The 20504-nt window shown below is 44.2% G+C and overlaps 1 protein-coding gene across 6 annotated transcripts in view; it reads right to left on the bottom strand.

Annotated features, from left to right (window-relative positions):
• LPP (LIM domain containing preferred translocation partner in lipoma) overlaps nucleotides 1–20504 on the bottom strand; it is a 344425-nt gene that overhangs the window by 81433 nt on the left and 242488 nt on the right. For all 6 annotated transcript variants that reach the window (XM_065639708.1, XM_065639703.1, XM_065639706.1 and 3 more), the window contains one exon: nucleotides 4231–4354. In XM_065639708.1, the coding sequence (XP_065495780.1) occupies nucleotides 4231–4354 (124 nt within the window). The remainder of the gene's footprint in view (nucleotides 1–4230; nucleotides 4355–20504) is intronic.

Raw genomic sequence — 20504 nt, forward strand, 5'->3', positions numbered from 1 at the left:
TCATTTCTTTCTATAAGACTGAAACAGTGGTCCAGAACAGTTGTGGTCTTCGTGTGTGCACATTTTTAATTTTTTTTTTTTAATGCAAAATCAAGGACTTTAATTTCCCATGGTGGCCAACAAATAATTTTCATAGTTTCACCCTAATTTCCTGTAAATACCCATTTCTACTCCCTCAACCTTACCCAATTCACACTCCACAAAGTATTGTTTTTTTTTTTCTTCAACAAATCAGACATGCCTATCTACAATAGCACATTTATCAATGGGCAGGGCTGTGACAGAGAGAAACCATCCCTACCGCGCAGTGCATAACACATTTGGGAAACCTTTCTAAGAAAAAGGGATTTGATTAAAGACAGCCAAGTACCACAGATCAGCAACTGAATCAGCAGTAAAGAAGGAAAATTAGCTTAGACTTAAGAGACTTCAATTTGCTGGTCTGCCAAGGACTTCCAAGGAGAAGTCACTCCATAAGTCATTCCATAACCTACAGGAGGGTAGGAGGGGATATTTAACAAAGATCAAGGTGTTTAGACTTATTATGGTAGTGTGGCCTTTCAACAAAACTAAGTCAGGAAGAATAGCCAGCACGCATGTTCAACTATTAAAAATTCACACTATTTTTTTTAATTATTATGCTTAGTGATGTTATTTCCATGCTTAAGCACCACCTTGCCAATGGCAACTGGAGTATTTCCCAGTGACTGGGCCATGCTGCTGTGGTAAGTCTAGGCAACAAACAGCTGCAAACTGTGACCTTGCTCCAAAGCATGTCTCCAGCATGCTTCTTCTGGCCCTCACCATGCACCCGGGCTCCTTGCAAACACAATGTGAACCCTGCCGTGCTGCCCGCTGTGTGTGCTCGTGTGAGCGACCACTGGCCAGAATGACTCTGAAACCACCTTCGGTAATTTCTACCCGGGGAAGCTGCAGAGAGGTGCAGTGAGCACAGACCTGATAGAAATGCTGGCTGTCCTGCTCCTGAACTCAGCTCACCTGGTCTGCCAGCAGTACCCACCAGCAATTCCAGGGCAAAGAGGCAACTTCGGTGGCTCCTGCTCCTCTTCCCTCTCCAGGAACCTTCACTTTGCCCAAGCTGACTCCACAATCAAGACAGCTTGATCAAAAACCAGAGCTATGGCAAGTGGAACTACAGAAGGAAGATGGTTACAGAAAGACCCCAGAGTGCTGACGGGCCAAGTAAAATGACCTTTCTCAAGCCTGACAGTTCAAACGTAATTATTCCAACAAATTATTTTCATGACTTAATATAATGCCTTGCAGCTTTCTAGCAAGGTTAATTAGATTCCTCAATTCAAAACCTATCTGCTCTTAACAAACTTTTAATATACTGAAATCCAGTTTTCTAAATTCAAACTAATAAAAGTGATTAGCTGACAGCTATCTGGTATGCTACAATTACCATGGCATTTAGACCTCAGGCAGAAGATATTTAATGCAAATCAGAGTCAACGTCTCTGCCCATTTGTCCTTTTTCTGATTATTTGATCAATGTGCCATATGAATCTTGTACAATCCACGCTACCATGCTAAACAAATAAAGAACAAAGGCAGAGATATTGGTTGAGACAGTTAACCAAAGCTGAGAGACTCTTTTTTTCCTCCCACACTTAACTCGTTCTTTCCACATGAGCATGAAGTTACTGAAAGGCAATGGCTGACAGCTCAAGTAGATGGGTATTTAGCTCTGACACAGCCAGAATTAGTACGAAACTCCCGGCCTGCACTGCCATATCAAAAAGCCTCATGCATTGTGACTCCACAGACTATCTTTCCCTGGGAACAGCTCAGGCTGGAACAAACCTCGGAGGATGAGGGCAGCCCACCTCTTTGATTTTATCCAACCATAAAAAGCAGTTGTGCTCCAGAACTGCTGGTTCTATGTTTTTCTTGGTAGGTATACAATTAGTTGCGGTCATGTCTCCCGAATGGCTGCATGGGGCACAGCATGCTTAGAGAGCTGAGGAGTTTGGCCCAAGACACAGTTCTTCTGCACATCAAGAATGCCAAGACTGGACACCGCTTCAATTAGAAAATCAATCAGGTGCAGCTTGTAGTTAAACATCACCTGCCCAAGGTAGGACTAGGGTGGTTGTTTGGTTTTCACCTTCCAGCTTGCATCATGCATGATTATTCCATCTTTCATCATGCTACCGCTTATATAAACAATACTGACAAAATTTCTGAATGCTCTGGAGTCTCCTTTCCATTTTCTTGTCTTCTCATGAATTAAGAGCTATTGGCATGGCATTGGTCTGACCTCCCATCTGACAGCCAAACTGATGACCCGACGTTGAGAGACTTTGTCTTCCAACCTTTTGAGCTATGCATCCCTTTTGGATGAAAAAAATTCGATGTACCACACTCTCAGATAGAGCACAGCCATCTTAGTGATACAGTATTAGTCTGCAAAACCCGAGTATTTCAGCTTCATAAATATAAGTGCTAAACAAAACCAAAGCTCCACTTCAGGAAGCAATTTTTGAGCTGTGAGGAAAATTAATCACCAGAACAGCTTATCAGGGTAGGTGGTTGACTCACTATTGCTTGAAGTCTGTAAGACAAGATTAGATTTTTTTTTTTTAAAGTCATGATTCAATCATGTTTCTGGGAGAAACTGAGAGTAGGCAGTATAATGGCAAGGTCCTTTCTGACCTTGGATCCTGTGAATCTCCAAGTTCTTCGTTCACCTGCCTACCTTCTTGGGCCATGAGAACTGGGTGGGCTTTGGTCCATCAACCAGCTCCTGCCACTCACAGCTCTGCATTAAGAAAATCACTATAATCAAATCTCATGCTTCAGGGCTTCAGCCATCTGACTGAAAGAAGCAGGAAAAAGGTTTCTCCCTCTTGCCCACCCACACTAATGGCTAAATACATGTTACGTTTGTTTGGCTGTTGTTTGGTTTTTGAAACATCAGAGAGTGAACATAAATAGATACAGGCAGAGACGAAGTCAAATGCAGCAGCACAGAATATGCTCTCTGGTCACCTTCTCTTCAGTTATTCATTCTTGCTCACACCTCAGATCTGTGCTAGTCATCAACTCTGATGACTATCAGTGTTTACAGAGAAGACATTACGGCTGTGAGGGTGGAGACTGTAGAAGGTACTGATGGAGAATAGGAACTGGTATCAACCCCATCTACAAGGGCAACGTTTGTTTGATGAGAACCTCTTGACCTTCTCATGTAATCAGATCCTTGTCACTGCAAGATCCTTGTTTATTACTGAAGCCTTGGTCCCAACTTGCTTTCTGATTAAACAAAACCACAAAAGTTTCTGTCAGCCAGAAATGTTTTGGTCCAACCAACATCTATAGCAAACAGACCTAGGGGGCAACCTAAATGAAGTTTTTAAGAAATGATGAAATAAAGGAAGATAGCACAAAATGAATGGCCTACCCCAGAGCGTAACTCCACAAAATAAGGCAGTTTGTTTCCTAACAGTACTATCACCCAAGCCTATAAGAAAATAAGCATACAGACAAGATACATCAGGTGTGCCCAAGGCTCTTGACTAATGCAGAGTTTAGAGGCCACACCACCCATGTTTTATACAAAGGCAAGATATATATTCTACACATACAGATGCCTGAAATAAATCTATTCTATACTACTTAAAAAGGAAATCAGATGCTTATCTTTTCCCAGACAAGGAAGACGACATGGTTTCAATGAGCCCATCAGCTCAGATTTGTCTTCCTCGTACTTGATGGACCCAGCTGTGGGCTAACGGGTCCCCAAGTAAAACCAACCTGATTGACTCAAAATGGATTTCATTTTAATCTATGCCAGCATACAGGAAAGGTAAATCCACGTCTTGGGAGCAGAACACATTTACACTGCCAGGCTTTTTGTATCTGCAATGAGAAAGGATGGGGCAGGTGAGCAAGACAGTCCACTGCACCTGAATTCAGCCTGGTAGCCTAGAAGCTGGGGACAGGTGGTGTGAAAATGAACCAGACACTGAAAAATTCAACTTTATAATCAGAAAGACTGTAAACATACAGCAAGTGAGCATGAGATATATGCCGAAATTACAGAGGAAGTCCTATGGATGATTACACTTCCAGCCCAAGCATGGAAAGCAAATCCATCAATACGAATTTACATTAACAGCACAGCCATCAGGGCCCCCCGTTACGGAACCTGGTAAATACAGAAAGGAGCTACAGACTGATACAACGTGATCTGGCACTGCTCACCAAAGTAGTCATCAGAAGGAGGATTCTCCATATCATACAGCATTTTCTTGGTCAGATGTTCCAGCTCGTCCTCAGGCCTGAAGGCAGGAGTGCTTGATGCGGGTCCAGAGCTTGGATACCCACTCTGAAAAAAAAAAAAAAAAAAAAAAAGAACAGTCTGTGATGTGGTATAAAAGCATTTGCACACAGTAGGACAGTCTATTGGCTGTTCAGGGTTGAACTTCATTCTTTGTCTTATTTTTGCTGTTTTAAAAACCCAGGAGGTTCACACAAGTAAACATCTCATTTAATGAAAATAGACTCCTGAAAACATCCAGTAGTGCTATATATCCTCCTGGAATGAGAAGTATTCTGTGCCTCATAATTAGGTGTGTTCTGGGTAGCACACACAATAACAAATAAAGCAGAACATTATTCCAAGGATAACTTGATACAAACATTTTCCAACACTGAAAAAGGCTTTGGAAGCATTTCAGTTTGGTTTTGGCAAAAGATTCCATCACTTAACAACACGATATAAAAGATGCTAGAACAATCATTCCTACAGTGATAGAGTATATGGGCAAAGACACATAATCCCGAGCTGCTACTTATGTTCTCTTCTTGTTTGTTTTGACACAAATCCTACTGTTAACATTAGTCAGAGCAGGAGCTGGTCCACAGATCTTTTAGTACTAGGGATACAAAGGTTTCAACATGTGCTTAGAAACTGAGACCTCTTGGCCTTCATGTGCTAACAGCTGGCGTACAGTATTTGCAGTCTGTCTCAGTGAGTCTTCTCCCTGGGAAACAGCAGAAGTACTGGCATATTTTGAGAAACACAGAAATAGTCCCATGCCTAGAAATTTCTTAGAAGTTAAGTTTGGTGTCCATAATGAGAAACTCGGTTATTTCAGGATTAAAACATGCTGACACCAGCTTTCCTTGTGTGTACTGCTTTCTTGAAAGACTTGCACGCAAAACCTAACTTATTTATGACATGCAGCATTTCAGTAAAGCAAGCGATTTCATTGATTAATTGCTGCCTTCATCAAGGATTGGACCTTAGATATGAAACTCATGAGCCTTAGTCTACAAGGAAGCATTTTCCCATGCTCCATGCCTACTTAAATGGGAAGAAAATGTAAAATCACTGGAGAAACAATACACTGGCCACCTCTATCTGGTTTATAGAGACTACATCTGACATGATGAATCTTTATTGAGCCAGTCATGTTCAACAGGGAAGAGCAGCTTTAAAGCACTGCAAAAGAATTAACTAAACGCTTTCACGCTTTTTTCTTTCAGGCGAGGAGGAGATTTCAAATGAGACATCAATCAATGCAGAGAAGGTCTCAGAACGGCGCTTAGCAATAACACTTCAGTCATCCACTCCCAGAAACCAAACGCTTGCATGTTCCTGACCTTGTCATGTTTATTTTTCTAGGGCTCACGCTAAGCTGCACCCCATGGCCCCCCTGACTCGTCGACCTGATCCCCTCACAATCGCTGCACCACGAGCGCAGCGGCTGATCGCGCTCCCTGGCCGTGCTGGGTTTGCTGTGCACACACACAACCGAGCAGTTCAGCCCGGCGGTTGCTCTCTAAGGGAGCAGCAGCCACGCACAAGGCAGGTGGGTGGCATAGCCCCTGGAAGAATGGGCACCCGGAATAAGCCCCAGGCCCGAGGAGTTTCCCTGGAGGGCTGTGAGAGGTCTGTTTGCCATACGTTCAGCCTCCCTGCCTGAGAATATAGACTGGACCTACCGTACATTCAGGTTTTCCCATAGATGCTTTATTTTTTCTACTGAGGGATTTTTTTTGCTGAGCAGTAGTCAAGGAGTTTATGCATATGCCTAGGATTCCTAGATGCCTAGCAGTTGTTTTGAGGAAGCTGTTGAACATCTGGAAATCCTGAACGTCCACACAGAGCTCAGTACACTTTATTATACAAATGCAAACATGCCGATACGTTTGGGTTACCACAACTTATTTTTTCATATGGGGAGACAGGCCTGTATGGTGTACGGGACTTGCATTTGCTTTTGAAGTCACGTAAGTGCTATCTCTGTGGGATATATCATTTTGGTGGGGATAAGGCCACTCATAAGACTAGGAGTTTCAAAGCCAGCTACTTGACCCAGCACAGCCTCATGTCCTTGGCCAGTGCTTTGTGGCTGTTTTTAGAAGGCTAGTCAACAAGTATTTCATGAGAAATAATAAATAGCATAACCCTAAAAAAAAGGTTTATTAATAAGCCAATTAAAGGTGTCAAATGTAAAGCATTTCATCTTGGAACAACTTATTTCTTTTCCTTTGCTCTCCTGTTCTACAAGCTGATCATGAATCTCGCCTGAACATATATTTTAACACGGCAAGTGCAGCCAAGGATTTATTAGCTTGAGAAATCAATCTGGCAACTGAACCTCTTAAAATATTATTCCATCTACTGTATCTATTGCAGCTTCCATGCAGAAAGGAATGACCATTGCCACCCCATCGGCTGAGACTCCTTCTCTAGACGTTGCATGGAGAAGATGGAGCACGAAGGTGATGATGACCCCCATCCCTCCACTTCCCCCATGAGTAATTACCAGTGCGGCATGAATATGTGGAAGTGCCGTGCTGCAGCCGCTTCTGCTGGACTCTGAAACACCGGTTTTACCCTTGGACCTTATAATATAAATGGACCAAAACAGCCCCAGTGTTGCAGACCTACACCGGCCACTCTCCAAGCCAAAGCCACCATGTCTGTAGGTCACCACCGGCCAGGATTCGGCAGCACGTCCTGGGCAGGTGGGGTGTGAAGCCTCTTCTTCTCTTCCAGGCCGGCTTCCCAAACCTCCCCATCGGGGGACACACTGGTGCCTGCTTCTGTAAAGGCTTGGGCTGTGCAAAATGAAAGACCAAAATCTGAAGATTTTCAGTTCTGTCTGACTTACTCCAGTTTTGGAGGCCATCTTGCTTTGTACACACAATAAAGAGGCTGCTCTCGTATTTTATTTTCACTGTACTTTTCCAAACCAGGCAGATTTCTTATCCAGTACCCAATGTCAGCAAAAATAACAAATACCAACCACAATGTCATGAGACGCTTTAACCTATTTTGACTAAAATGCTATGCATTTTTGACCAACATTTGAGCTGTGCTAGGCACATATTTTTCCTCCTTGCATGGTGCGTGCTGACTACATGCCTCCAGGAAAATGCACTTCATACATATGAACATGCTGTTGGGTTTGCTGGGACACGCACAAACACGAACATAGAAAGAAAAGTGTATCTTCAGTCCAATCCAAAATGCTTATTTCAGCAAAACAGTTTCCTTCCTCCTCCTTTGTTAGGTCAGGGAGAAAATATAACTCTGGCTTTCCTTTAAAAAAGAGCTGTATTGTTGTTTATTAAACTTCCTCTGTTTTCTCATGATCTGTACAATGATTAAGGCTATCTAGAAATCCAGTTTGCTATCTAATCTGCCACAGTTATCTTCACACGTTCTCTTTTCTCCACGATTCCTCAATGCACACAAATCTAAACTTCCTGAGCTAGACACAGCTCAAAGGTGGGGTCTGTGCTGAATTGCAGCACAACTTCCCACATTCCCTGAGCCTCCCCTCTGTCTGGCTAACCACAGCAATATCAGGGATGATAAACTGCCCCGTGAAAATGGAAAAGAGCCTTGGTCAGCTAAAAGCCATCGGGAGGGCACAGGAGCACCTGAGTCCAACCTTTGCTACTGTCATCAAATCCTGAACAACCTCGGTGAAGAGCATGACAACCACAGTCACATGTGCAGATGCAAATGCATTCATGAATAAACACTGTCCTGCATGTTTAGTTAATGGGATGTTTAGGAAAATGCCAGCATTCCCAGGGTTAAACCCCGTGGCAGAAAATATCTTCATGCTACAAATGAAAGGAAGTGAGTTAATAGTTTGTGCCACTCTCAAAGCACTGCAACAACATCTGGCTCATCTTCCTCATTAAAGTTCAGTTCCTGAAAAGCCAGGTCAAAAGAAGCACTCGTGTGGAATCACTGCATAATTATATTGGTACACGAAGTTGATATTTGTTTCAGTGCTTCTCTGGCGCGTGTTTTCTACTCCAGACCTCACTGGTAATCAGCTGTGAGTGCATTCGCCAACTTGAACATTCCCCATCCATGTAGAAATTTGTATCCGAATGGGTGAAAACCACAGTGCAAAATCTGCAAAGACATCTGAAGACGATGCTGTGATGAATGCGCCGTCATTCAGAGTGCACTGTACATGGTCATTCTTCTTGTCCATTTGCAAACATCGTAAAAGAAGCTGCTTCTCTCTGAGAGAAAATAACTTCAATTATGTGTTCCCAATTACAGAAACGTGGAAATTATCTTCTTTTCAGAAGGTAGAATTAGCCCAATTTGGAACTGAAAGGCAGCCAGAAACATCTTTCACTGATACTTACTTTCCCTTTCATTTTTTTCTTCTCATTCATCTGCATAAAGTTAGCACTTTCCTTTCACTTCACTCACCAAAACTCATCATCAGTTAAACAAACAGTTAAATAGCATTGCAGCACATTTTTTATTCAATGGCCTGACAAAGACCATACTTTTTTCATTTAAGTTATTGACTGTCCAAAACAATCGCAAAGTTTCAGACCAAAAAATCCAGCATGGTGCTGCATCTCTCATGAGTCAAGCTCCCAAAGAAATATCAAGATTGCCTGCAGCTGCAATTCAGTTTATAATTAAGGCCAACTGATCTCTCTTACAGAGGAGATGCACTGGAAAAAAAAAAAAAAAAAAATTCTTTATTTATTTTCCCAGTGAAAAGTTACAGCTGCCAGAGTACATACAGATTCCTGAAAAGACAATTCTGCCTGGATTCCCTGCAACACGCACGTTCCTGGGTTTACTCCTGGTCAGAGAATAATTCGTCGAGATGCTTTGCAGAAGCTGCCCCGCATGAGCAGATACCCACCGACAGCCAGTGCCCTCCTGCCCACACCAGCAGCCCGAAATCACAAGTTTTCGGGTGAGCAGGAGCGAGGTCTCCTCGGGACGCGCCAGAGCGGGACAGGGACAGTCCCCGGTCCCCTCGCTGCCCACCTGCCCGGCCACCACCTCCCACAGCAAACCAGCAACCCAGAACAGGTCTGGCACCAGAGCCCTCACCTGTTAAACACCAGCTTGCTTGGAAATAGGGTAGTTTTGCAACTACTTCAAAGCTCTAGAGGATATTTTTCTTTATTTTTAAACTTCATTATTGTAACTGTATTCTCACTTAGCTATCCAGGCACATTCCCAGTCCTATTCTAATCCTGCAAAGCTCCTGGTTTCAACAGTCTCTTGTGACAGTAAGTTACACAGAATTTAAGTAACAATAAAAAAAAAAAAAAATCTCTGTTTTAACTTCACAGCCTGCAATTTTGCCAAACGTCTCTTTTTCTTACTCTGTGAAACCGGGAAGGAGACAGGTGGAAGAGGCGGTATCTTGTCTGATATCTTTAAAAGAAAGACAATCGAGCCAGAATGTAAAACCATTAAATAGCTGAGAAGTTCCCAGGACTTCTGAAAATCAGGGTGCTCATACAAATGCCTGTTTTGACTCTCTGGAGTCCAACTTTTAGATTATAGTCATGAAAACGAAATCTTGGTCTCTGTATTGATACTGAATTCAATAAGATCACCAAACATGCACCCTAATTACTCTGTAAAACGAGTATAACAATATTTCTCTCTTAATTAATCAGTGCCTGCAAAGCTCTCCAAGCTTCTGCAATGTGACTCCACAGACCTAGAATGTTTTATTAATCATCAAGCACAGTAATAAATGAGCATGACTGCTTTGTCCTTGGATTGTTTGTATTCTATCATATGCAAACAGACTATGTAGCTTTTCTTGCTATTCTTCACGTTCTCACTAGTGTTTTGAATCTGGAAGGGCTAGTTATTTTTGCTAGGTGTTATAAAAGCTGGATAATCTGTAAACACTGCTGTCTGCTGCTTGCTTCTGCATTGAGCACGACTGTGTTAAATGAGAGTTTCCACTTCTATTATGGAGAGCTGCTGTTTCTGCTAAGCACTGGGGTTTGTTTATATATTCAGGTTTAACAGGAAACGAGCTAGATTTTTATGGAGCAACATTGGCCGTTTCTCATTAGAAAAAGCAAACCAAACAGATTTCCAAGTAATAAAATTTTGATATGTTATCTCAGGAAACAGTAGATTTAAACTATATTTCAATTAAGAACACCTAGAAAATACTACATTTTAATGTCCTGTTGCTGCTGAAATGTATATATAGAAACAAGTGCAGTGGTGCCTCATCTTGCCTGAGGCCTCTTGGCCCTATCATTACACAAATACACTTCATTGTCAAGGCTTATCTCATATGAAAAGGGGAGCAGGCTGTTTTGGTTTCTGTTTTCCTATTAACCGCACTTACTTTGGTAATAGATATTTGAGGTACTCTTTAAAAAAGCCAGGAACTCAAGGCAAAAGCTGGATGGTGCTACTGAGAGGGAGAATGAGGCATCACCACTATGCCAATAAAAGGACAGTGTATAATTTTAGTCCTATGTTTTTGGCTAGAAGAGCTTGGTCTGCTTCTTATAATTACATCAGGAGCTCCTACGCTTACTTGTCTATTTGTTTCAAGACTGAAGGCTTTATTCTGCTTTAAGCTGCTTGTCTTGACGCATCTCTCTGGGCTCAGACTCAAGCGCTCTCTTACTCCCATGTATCAGCAGCAGCAGTAAAGACCCTATAGGCTGCTTATCAACTCCCCTCCTCTTTATGTCATAACACTGTAGGCTTCCAGGGCTGCCTTTAAAGTGCTAATGAATTATTATATTTATTGCTATCAGCAGGTCAAAATCTGCATTTCAGAGTAGGAGCTGTAAGCATCTATAGGAGATGACAGTCTCAAACCCTCAGTCCTGAGCTGCACAGAGAAGTGCTCTAGATGGGATTTGCTTCTTGTCATCTTGGCTATACACCTTGGGGTACAGAGTGCCACCTAGGGCTTCTTGCCTGGGGAGATGATGAGCCTCAAGACCCGTACAGAGCTCCCTTGTGCAAATGCAAGGTAGCGCTACTGAAAGGCATGGAGCTGAGGCACTCTGGTCACAGCCAGCTTTGGCTCCCCAAAGCAGGGCTCGTGGTCTCCCCACCCACTGGGCTGCATCTTCATCTTATAGGACAAGCAGAGGGACACACCTAGTAAAAACGGGAACGCTCCAAAACTCATACTGATGAGAAGAGATGTGTTTGCTCACACGGTACGCGACTAGCCCAGATGATTCATCACCACAATAAAATAATCGAAAAAAGTACCCTCCTTCCAAAACCTGCCCTTCCAGAAGCAGCCCTAAAGCACAAGGAAATAACAGACTAGATGACCTCCAGAGATCCCTTCTAACCCCAGCCATTCTGTGATTCTGTAATTGACCTTTGTTCTGTCTTAAGTTTTTAATTTGCAAAGTGCTTTGCAAAGGCAGAGCTCAACAGTTTCTACGATGAAAAACGACAGCGCAGGCCAGGCTCACACACACCTCTGGCACAAAGCATCCTCCGGCGGACCAGAGCGACGAGGGAGCTCCCGCCATTCACCATGCGGTGGGGGGGTTGGACGGGGTGTCTGTGCAATCGGCACCACCTGCCCCGCGGTTCAGGTTCGCCGCCTATTTTGAAAAAATAGGCTGTCCCAGCTGCAGCGCCTTATCAGGTAACAGAACCAGAAGTGCTGGGGCATCACTCGTTTCAAAAGAAAAATAAATCTCACTGTTTTAATGGTACTAATTTTGCATGTGAAACTTGCATTCATACTGTATTAACAGTTTAAATATAGCTTTCTTGCCAGATGCCTGAATATGCTAGAAAAGATACTTAAAGTATGCAAATTGGGTTTCTGTTTTAATACACAAAGAAAGTTAAAATCACATCACTTTCCATCACCAAGACAGGTTTCAACCTAAGCTTTTTTCATGTGAAAACTATAACAGCAAACAAATGGTTAACCAAATGTGTTTAACTCACTATCTCTAGTCTCACTTTTAGTCAACTGTGACATGGGCCATTACACTTCCCAGGACACCAGTGACTTAAATGAAGACTACATATTTTGCTTAACATTAAAAGATTATATACTTAAATGACAGGAAAAACAAACAAACAAACAAAAAACCCCCACTACTTCTCAGACCGGAGTTGGTGCTTGGTTCAGCATCCATAGCATTGGAGGGCAGGATTCCTGAGGTTTATTCCCAGCAATATTCTTAACCAGTCTGATCCTGCACCCTGCTGTTATAAATGGTGTTCATAATGCTTGGCTGTCTCAAGAGAGTTTGAAAGTCTCAATGAACTCTTGATTACAAAATGCTTTGAGATCCTTGAATGAAAGATGCTGAATGAGTACAAATGAAGACTCTTATTATTTTTGGTAGCCAAAGTTGTGCCTCTTTCCACTCACATGTGCCTTCATTTTGTCTTTTAAAATAATATCTTCAAAACAAACACTGGTCTCCCAACGCACCCCTCAGCTGTCTTGTTGTATAAATAGAAGTGATAAGAATAATATTAGTGAAAACAACAATGTGGCAAAAGCAAATTACATTCCTGCTGGACTCAGAAATCTCTTCCTTATCTCAGTACTGGAAGATTTCTGCATTTTACTCGTGTTCTGATGCCAGAATCACCTGTTCTCTTTTCCCCATGTGTAACTGCTTTCACTCTAAGAGCTTTGCTGTTTTTCTTTTAGCTCGGCACGGGCCGTGCTTATTGAAGTGGTTACTGGAGGGTCCCAACCCCTTTTAACAAAATGAGTGCAAGCTCCTTTGGGAAGCAGATGGGGAGCTCTGAAGACAACAGAGAGTGTAAGCGCTGAGTATGATCCTTCATTTGACTTTCAGTCTCTCAGGTGAGTCAGTCAGGGGAAAGGAGGCAGAAAAGTAACAGACAGTCCAGACATCTGGATTCTGCCCAGGTCATCTACCATGCTCGCCCCTCAGGCAAGGCGTGCTTCAAGGATGACAAAAAATATTCAAAATGACACCTCTTCTAGTGATGCAAGAGAAAAGACAATTTGTAAATGATAACGAGAAGATTGCTACTTTTCAAAGAGGGAAAGCTCATTTGCTTGCACCTCAAGCACTTGTGGTGAAAGATTGTAGAGTATCAGAAGGGTACTGACACAGCTCAAGACAACGTGTAAGCATTATAGATCAGAGTTCATCCACTAATTTCTCCCTCAAATAGAGCATCTCTATATTTTATACCATCTATATGGATGGTTTTTTCGCTGAATTGCTTTATACACCTTTAAGAGATTGAAGCTTTACTGCATTTGTAACAATTAATTCTCCTCATGAAGAGCCCTCTGCAGGTATCTCTAGGTCACCTGAATCTCAGCTCAGCCATCTAACATCGTGTCAAGTACCATTTGCAAAGATGTGTTATTTAATTCATGAGGAGCAGTTGCCCGGACCATCAGTGTTGAGGCTCCCAGCAGCTCACACCTACCACCTCCACCAGCAAGCCCTGGCCTGTCTGGTATCTCTAGCCCAAGCTATGACAATGGCCTCTTCACAAAATTACCAGACTGGAATTGATGATAATGATTGGTGATTAAAAAAAATAAAGATCCCTCTCACCTTTGTGAAATGGAGATGTCCACCACAAACGGGCAGTTTGCTTGCAGAGCTAATGCTACTTGCCCACATTAGAGTCTGGGACAGCATCTGGCAGCAAGCTCGCGGTGCAGCCGCATCCACAAGGCATTAGCTCTACTTGCAGGTGCTGCTGTGAGGCTGAGCACCGTCGGGCAGAGGATACGAGTCATTGGCAGTAAGGAAAAAGGTGGTGAAACTAAACAGTGCCATTGGGAACAGAGAGAGTAATACACAAGGAGAGAGAGGGCTGCAGCCCCCTGTGAATGTCATCTTGATAGCCTAAGTACTACTGCTTTAGCAGAGACTTGTACATGTTTTGCTATCAACGACCCTGGTATAATCAGAAATAATATTTTCAGAACAAAGTAATGCCAAATTCTATACTGCACTTGGAGGAAAAAGGCCAGGGCAGATGCCCTCATCTAGATTATCATTTATTTCACCCGATGTACTTATGAAAATGATCTCTTATTTGGCTCACAGCAGTAGAAATTTCTCAACAAAGTAATAATTCTTCTGTAATACAGTCCAGGGCAGCTAAGTATTACTCAGGTAAAAGCTCCAAGTCTCTCGAAACACTGTCTCTGCTCATGAACTTCTCACAATCAGAAGGGGGTGGGAGCTGAGAAAAGGACAGCAAGAGATAAGGAATAATTTTCCCTCAGAGAGAACCACAGGCTGAGGACCCAGTATGTCCTACCTGGTGGCCAAATCATGGCAGAGAGGCAAGGAAGCAGAGATTATGAGCTACCAAGAAATGCCACAGGAAGCTTCATCACAGCTACTCAGAGGGTCTCAACCTTTTTGCAACCTGCTGGAACAGCCCTGAAGATCTGAGCTGGCTGTGCTACTCACAGCTGTTGCAGATGCCACTCATTCTGCCTGTGGAGGGGGCAGGAGATGGCCCTTGGAGGAGAAGAGCCACAGGAGCAGGGAGGTCAAGGTCAGGGCTGGAATGAGGGCTCTGGCAACATGGGTAAAGAGCCAGAGGAAAGAGCAAATTAGCCTTTTCCAACACAAATATAACAATTAAAAAAGGCAGAACTACAAAGGCAGGAGCTTCCAGAGCTGGTAAGAGCCCACGGAGAGAGGGCTGTATGCACTCACTGCATGAAGGAGAGTGGCTTAGGGAAGATTCATGTGCAAAGGAGCTGGATGAAATGGAAGGATGGATAACAGCATCCTCAGAGCAGAGAGCAAGCAGGAAAGCAAGAGCAAATGAGAGGTATTAGCATCAGCTGATTTTACTCTATCACCTCCCTTGTGCAAGAACTATCCAATGCTAACCAAAACCCTCCAGTTTCAGACTATGGGCTTGGTCAGATGCTTCTGGACACATGTGCATGTGTGTTTTTGCTGGGGCATCAGGGAGGGTCGGCACCCAGAGAGCAGAGCACTACACCCTCAGTCTCACTTGATTCCCATATGGAAGAGTTATAAGGGATTCAAATGTCATATATGCCCCCCATCCGCTTCCCCTGCTGCACGTAGTCCATGATCCCATGTCCGTCACAGGCACACTTTTCAGCCAAACAGAAAACTACTTTGTAGTCATGATGCTCCAGATGTTAAGTGCATAGTTGCTTCTGCTGCAGGAATTGTGCTGTGCACTGCAGAAGTGCCTATGGTCTCCAAGACAGCTCAGGTTAGGAATAAAGATCAAGGAGAAGAAATTCCCTTCTCAGCGCTGGAGCCAGAAGGGGATGTGGGGATCCCTGGATTCAGAGCCATTCTACTGTTTTCCTATCAGCCTCTTAAACAGCCCCAAGATCTTGGCAGCCGAGCCAGCGTACCGAGAAAGGGAATCTGAACTTCCCCAGCTGCAGCCTTTAAGGCTGCTGCCAGCCTGAGGGCACAGCCACTGCGCTGACATACAGACCTAATGATCTGCGCTGTTCAAGGCATCAAATGCTTGAAGAAACTCACCCTGCTCAGAAGGCCACGGCTCAAGCTGGATTTCTGTGCCGTCTTTTGTGCAAGGCTGGGACTGACTTTGAGGAGGTCAGGAAGAGCCTGATGGCTCAATAAATAAGAGACACTTGGGAGAGTTAGCAGAACTGACAGCTCAACAAGATCCATGTTTAGCTGTCAAAACATTCCTACATGTACAGAGATGCAGCTAAGAAGGCTGTCCACATACCTCCTGGGCTAGAAACAAACTTATCTCTCTAATTAGTCAAGCGGTGCTTCATGGAGAATGGAGCGAACTGGAAGAGGTGGCATGTGCAATTACAGCTGAAGAGGCTGAGGGCCGTGGCAGGACATAACATTGTGCCTGGACCACTCTGATGTATTTAAAACATCGCTTTGTCCATGAGAGGTTTTCGTGTCCTGTTCAAGCACAACAACAGCAGCAGCCCCCTTCTGTTTTTTAATGATTAAGCAGCTCGCAGATTGACTGAGCAAAGGCTGAAGGGGAAAAACAAAGAGATATATATATATATAATTCTGCTTGCAGAATTTACTTGAAAAGGATGGTCTAGACATTCAGATGGTGCAAATCAGAGTCGCTCCAAAGAACTCACCGATTTACACAGCAGCAGAGGATCTAGCTCAGCATGCCAAAGTGAGCAATGTACTCAGGTGTACACTGGCTGGTCGAAAAGCACTATTTGAGTCAGCAGGGCTGTCCAAGCCTGGCCCAGACTAACTGCAGCCCCCTGAGCCCTCAGCTGCATCTGTCTTTCACGGGAACATATGACACAAGGGAGAAAATCAGCTCCCAGGCTACCAGACCAAGAGCAAACACTGCAGACAAAGATCCCAGTCTGAGGATATGGGTGATTTAAACCTGCTTCCTTGCAGGTGACACTCTAGGGCTTACTTGGTTATAAGTCCCTGTCCCCAGCTATGGGGCCCCTCTCAGTCTGGCTTTCATGGACTCCTACTACCACTTCTCAGCTCAGACTAATCTGTTTTTCTGGGACTCCTCTCCCCTTGCTCCTTTTGAGGAGCCAGCTCCCTCTTGGAGAGGACCTCAGAGCAAGGATGCCTCCTCCACCTCCCTTCTCACCTACTCTTGTTCCCAAGAGCCAAGCAAATTTCAAAAGCATACCTAGAAAAAAGTTGTGAACATCACTTTGCAGACTCCTTCCTCTTCTTTTCCTTGAAACTATATATTCTGCTCTGCATGCTCCCTTCCTGCCCCCTCTGCATTAGTTTTACACTATTAGACAGGGGACTCGGGCCCCTTCCCTGTGTACCATATGCATCTGAAAATCACTCACACACTTTACAGGGTTTGCAACACGGAAGAGGAGAAACAGTGAGGACAGCAAAGTGCTGGAAGAGATTGCCTGGAGAGAGTCTGCGATTTCCATCACTGAGTCTTTTCAGGGTAGGAACAAACAAATATTCAGAAAGAATGGCTTAGGCAGAGTTGATCCTGTCTCTGAGCAGCAGATAGATCTTCAAGTGTGTTCCAGCCTTACTGGTTATGCTTCTGCAATTCTGACAGCAGTTGTGACACATCCTGCAACAGAGTTGAGCCAAGCCAGCTGAAGGTCCTATGGGTCATCTTCAGGACTGAAGCTGCTTATAGGAAAGGAAGCTCATGTGCAGTATTAAGCTACTTTATGGTTTTGTTCCAGATGCTAAATCACAGAAACTTTGTTCAGAAACAGTGTGACAGAGAAACTGGGTCCTAAACAGGCACAGTGACTGCCCTTCTTTTACCACCTCCAAGATGCTGCTTCTCCAGCTTAGACTTCAGGTGCATGAGGCAGCTCACATTCAGAGCACCCATTGTATGGGCTGTAAATATTTGTGTTAGACAGATAAAGAGCTGCTTTTGCCCTGGCCCACAGGAATGCCCATCTGACACTTGGTGCAGATTCCCCTTAAAACCTCCCAGAAGCTAGACAGGATGCAGTGAGGCTGGCCAGTTGCAGGGCAATGGCAGGCAAGGAAGCATCCAGAACATCAGCATAGGTGCCCCAGACAGCAAAATGTTTCACGTGTCTATTGTGCAAAGACCCATGTGTGTCTGCAGCGGATGCAAGGGAAGAAGTTACCCCAGAAACATCCACGCAAGACCTCCCTGGAACACTGCCTTATGGGGAAAACAAATGGTATGGGAGCTATCTAATCTACCCATTGCAAAGTCTTTAAGCCACAAGACAGTATTTACTAGTGGGTACCAGACAACATTCAAGCAAGAACAGAAAGTCACTTTCCCAACCCTCCTTGTGAATTGCTCCCATCTGTACAAGAGAGCAATCCAAAGTCCTTACACCCATGACAGCCCTGCAATCACACGCTTCAGTTTTTAAACCCAAAATAGCGCGAGCCAGACCACGGCGAGGCTGGTGCATCACATGCAGCTGCGCTGATAAAGAGGAGACATGGCAAGTGGCTCTCGGGGGCGCAGGTTGCTAAGGGAACGTCGCGAAGCCACCGCAGATTTCGCTGCCACTCGCTGGCTCTTCCCACTCTTCCCACCTTGCTCACGCTGTGCCAGCTCCTTCGCCCCGAGAGAGACGTTCTTCCTGTCTGAAGTGTGCAAAAACAAATCTGCCGGCAACAATGGAGCACGATTGCTTGGCATGTGTTCCCAAGGAAAAAAAAAAAATCTGTCTAGCCATTGATTTTCAAAGGCAGCCAGCTGATGGGTTGGGGGAAAAAAACACTCTTACCATTTTCTCCATACCTGCGCATTATTTCATTCAACCTGTGCTATGACTAAGGGTGGGTGGCAAGCCCAGGTGGTGCAACTCAATGGGTTAACTTCGTGGGAGCTGTGCCAGCTTGCAGATGGCAAGATATAGTGCCCTGAAAGCCACACTGTACCTTCTGGAGCCCTCCTCTTGCCCTAACACACTGCCCTTTGGGAGACTGTTGCAGGAGCCAGCACAGCTCTGCAAACACAGCTGGGCAATGCATGGTGCTCCCACCACTCCGGTGGGCAGCAGGGCTCACAAGAAAAGGCACGCAAGCAAGGAAAGGGCTGCTGGAGAACCGGGAGAGAGGGAAAAGAAACCTCTGCCTTCTCAAGAAAGAGCTGGGGGTAAGGAGAGACCAGTGACCATGGTGGAAACAGAAGGCTTTCCAGTATTAATCAATCTTTAAACAATTTGACTGATTAGGAAATGCAGTGCTCCCTACTGAGGCACTGGAGACGTATATTTAGATGTCGGGTGTGTTTTCCCACCCTGTGTTATTTTTAGCTACCAGTTGATGCTAGGCTGGTGGTGGCTGCTGTTGGATTGATGAGGCTCCCCTGCGATGGCAGCTGGGTGAGAGATGGCAATCAGGATCTCATCTGCCCCGGGATGCTGCCTATTGCTGGAGCCCCTGGCTGGACAAGGAGACAGCGCGAGAGTGGAGCAGTGGCTGGATCTTCAGACCTGTGCTCACACACCGAGGCTGCCGGCCTGGTTAAATGCCCTTCAGTACCAACAGAGGCTTAAACTCTGAAAGTGGCAGAGAGAAGACACCCAACAAGGCTGTATAGCTCTAGGAAATAACCAGAGAGAACAGATTTGGAAGAGACTTTGGGAGATTGCTTAATAAACCTCCTTATCCCAAGAAGAAGTAAAATACAGCATGTGTTTGAGGACCTATTACACATGTTAATTCTGGAGACTGAGGAAGAAGCACTTCATTTGCCTAGTAACAGCACAACACAAATCTCGGGTGTCCACATCCTCTAGACAAGAGGAAATTCATGCGATCCTCAGGGCAGACCAGATCTGCAGCTTCTATCTGTTGCATGGTCCTGTCTTCAAGAGGGACCATCACCTGATGATGAAGTGTTAAAAAAATATAAGAAGCATAAACCAATAAAATACTAAATAGTATGTCAAAAGACTAATTCCTCCTTGACTCCAGGTAATTTATAATCAGACTGCTTTGAGATAGGAAGATTTATGTTTCTTCTGAAAAACAGACTCTCAAGCAGTGTGACAGCATGCTTTCTTATCTCATGACAAGCCAAGCAAGGATGGTCAAGGTCTCATCTTGAACTTCGCTCAGCGACACAGCAGCGGCACGCCAATATGCAAATACCCTCCACGGATTCATGTTATGGTATCACGTGTTAACCTCTACATAAACAAGGATGGCTCTCAATTTATGAGGGAATATAAAAAGCTGAATGCAAGTGTACGCCAGTACATCAGCATTCCTATAAAGAACTCGCCCTGCACCACTGCGTCATCCTCCAGTAAATCTATGGTATGACCTTAAAAATGAGAAATAGTGTCAGCATCTCCTAGAGCAAACAACAATAGCCCACCTTCATTTCCCCTTTAATCTACATTTCAAAAATTATACTCAACTGCAGAGACATGCTAGGTTGATACATGCCAGGCACAATTTATTCCTCAGTTCAAGCCATATGGTTCTAATAATAGTGGCTAATAAAGGAAGAGTACGTTTTCACCTGTAATTTTTCAAATTCCATCAAAAATTGAAGCAACAGAACACTGCAGACTGCAGCACAGCACATGTGCTCAGTCACGTTTTGCACTGCTCTGCACTTGCTCTGCTAATGGCCCTTAATTAATATGCACGACCAACTCAGCATCAAGGGCAAAGAGAAAGCAGTACAACTGTGCTTGCAGAAACGGTACCTTAAATTAAAACAAACAAAGCAATTGCAATTTTAATAAAAGTGCATTTTGGGATCAGAGCCCTGT

Source organism: Caloenas nicobarica, chromosome 8 (genome assembly GCF_036013445.1).
Source record: "Caloenas nicobarica isolate bCalNic1 chromosome 8, bCalNic1.hap1, whole genome shotgun sequence".
Lineage (NCBI taxonomy): Eukaryota > Metazoa > Chordata > Aves > Columbiformes > Columbidae > Caloenas > Caloenas nicobarica.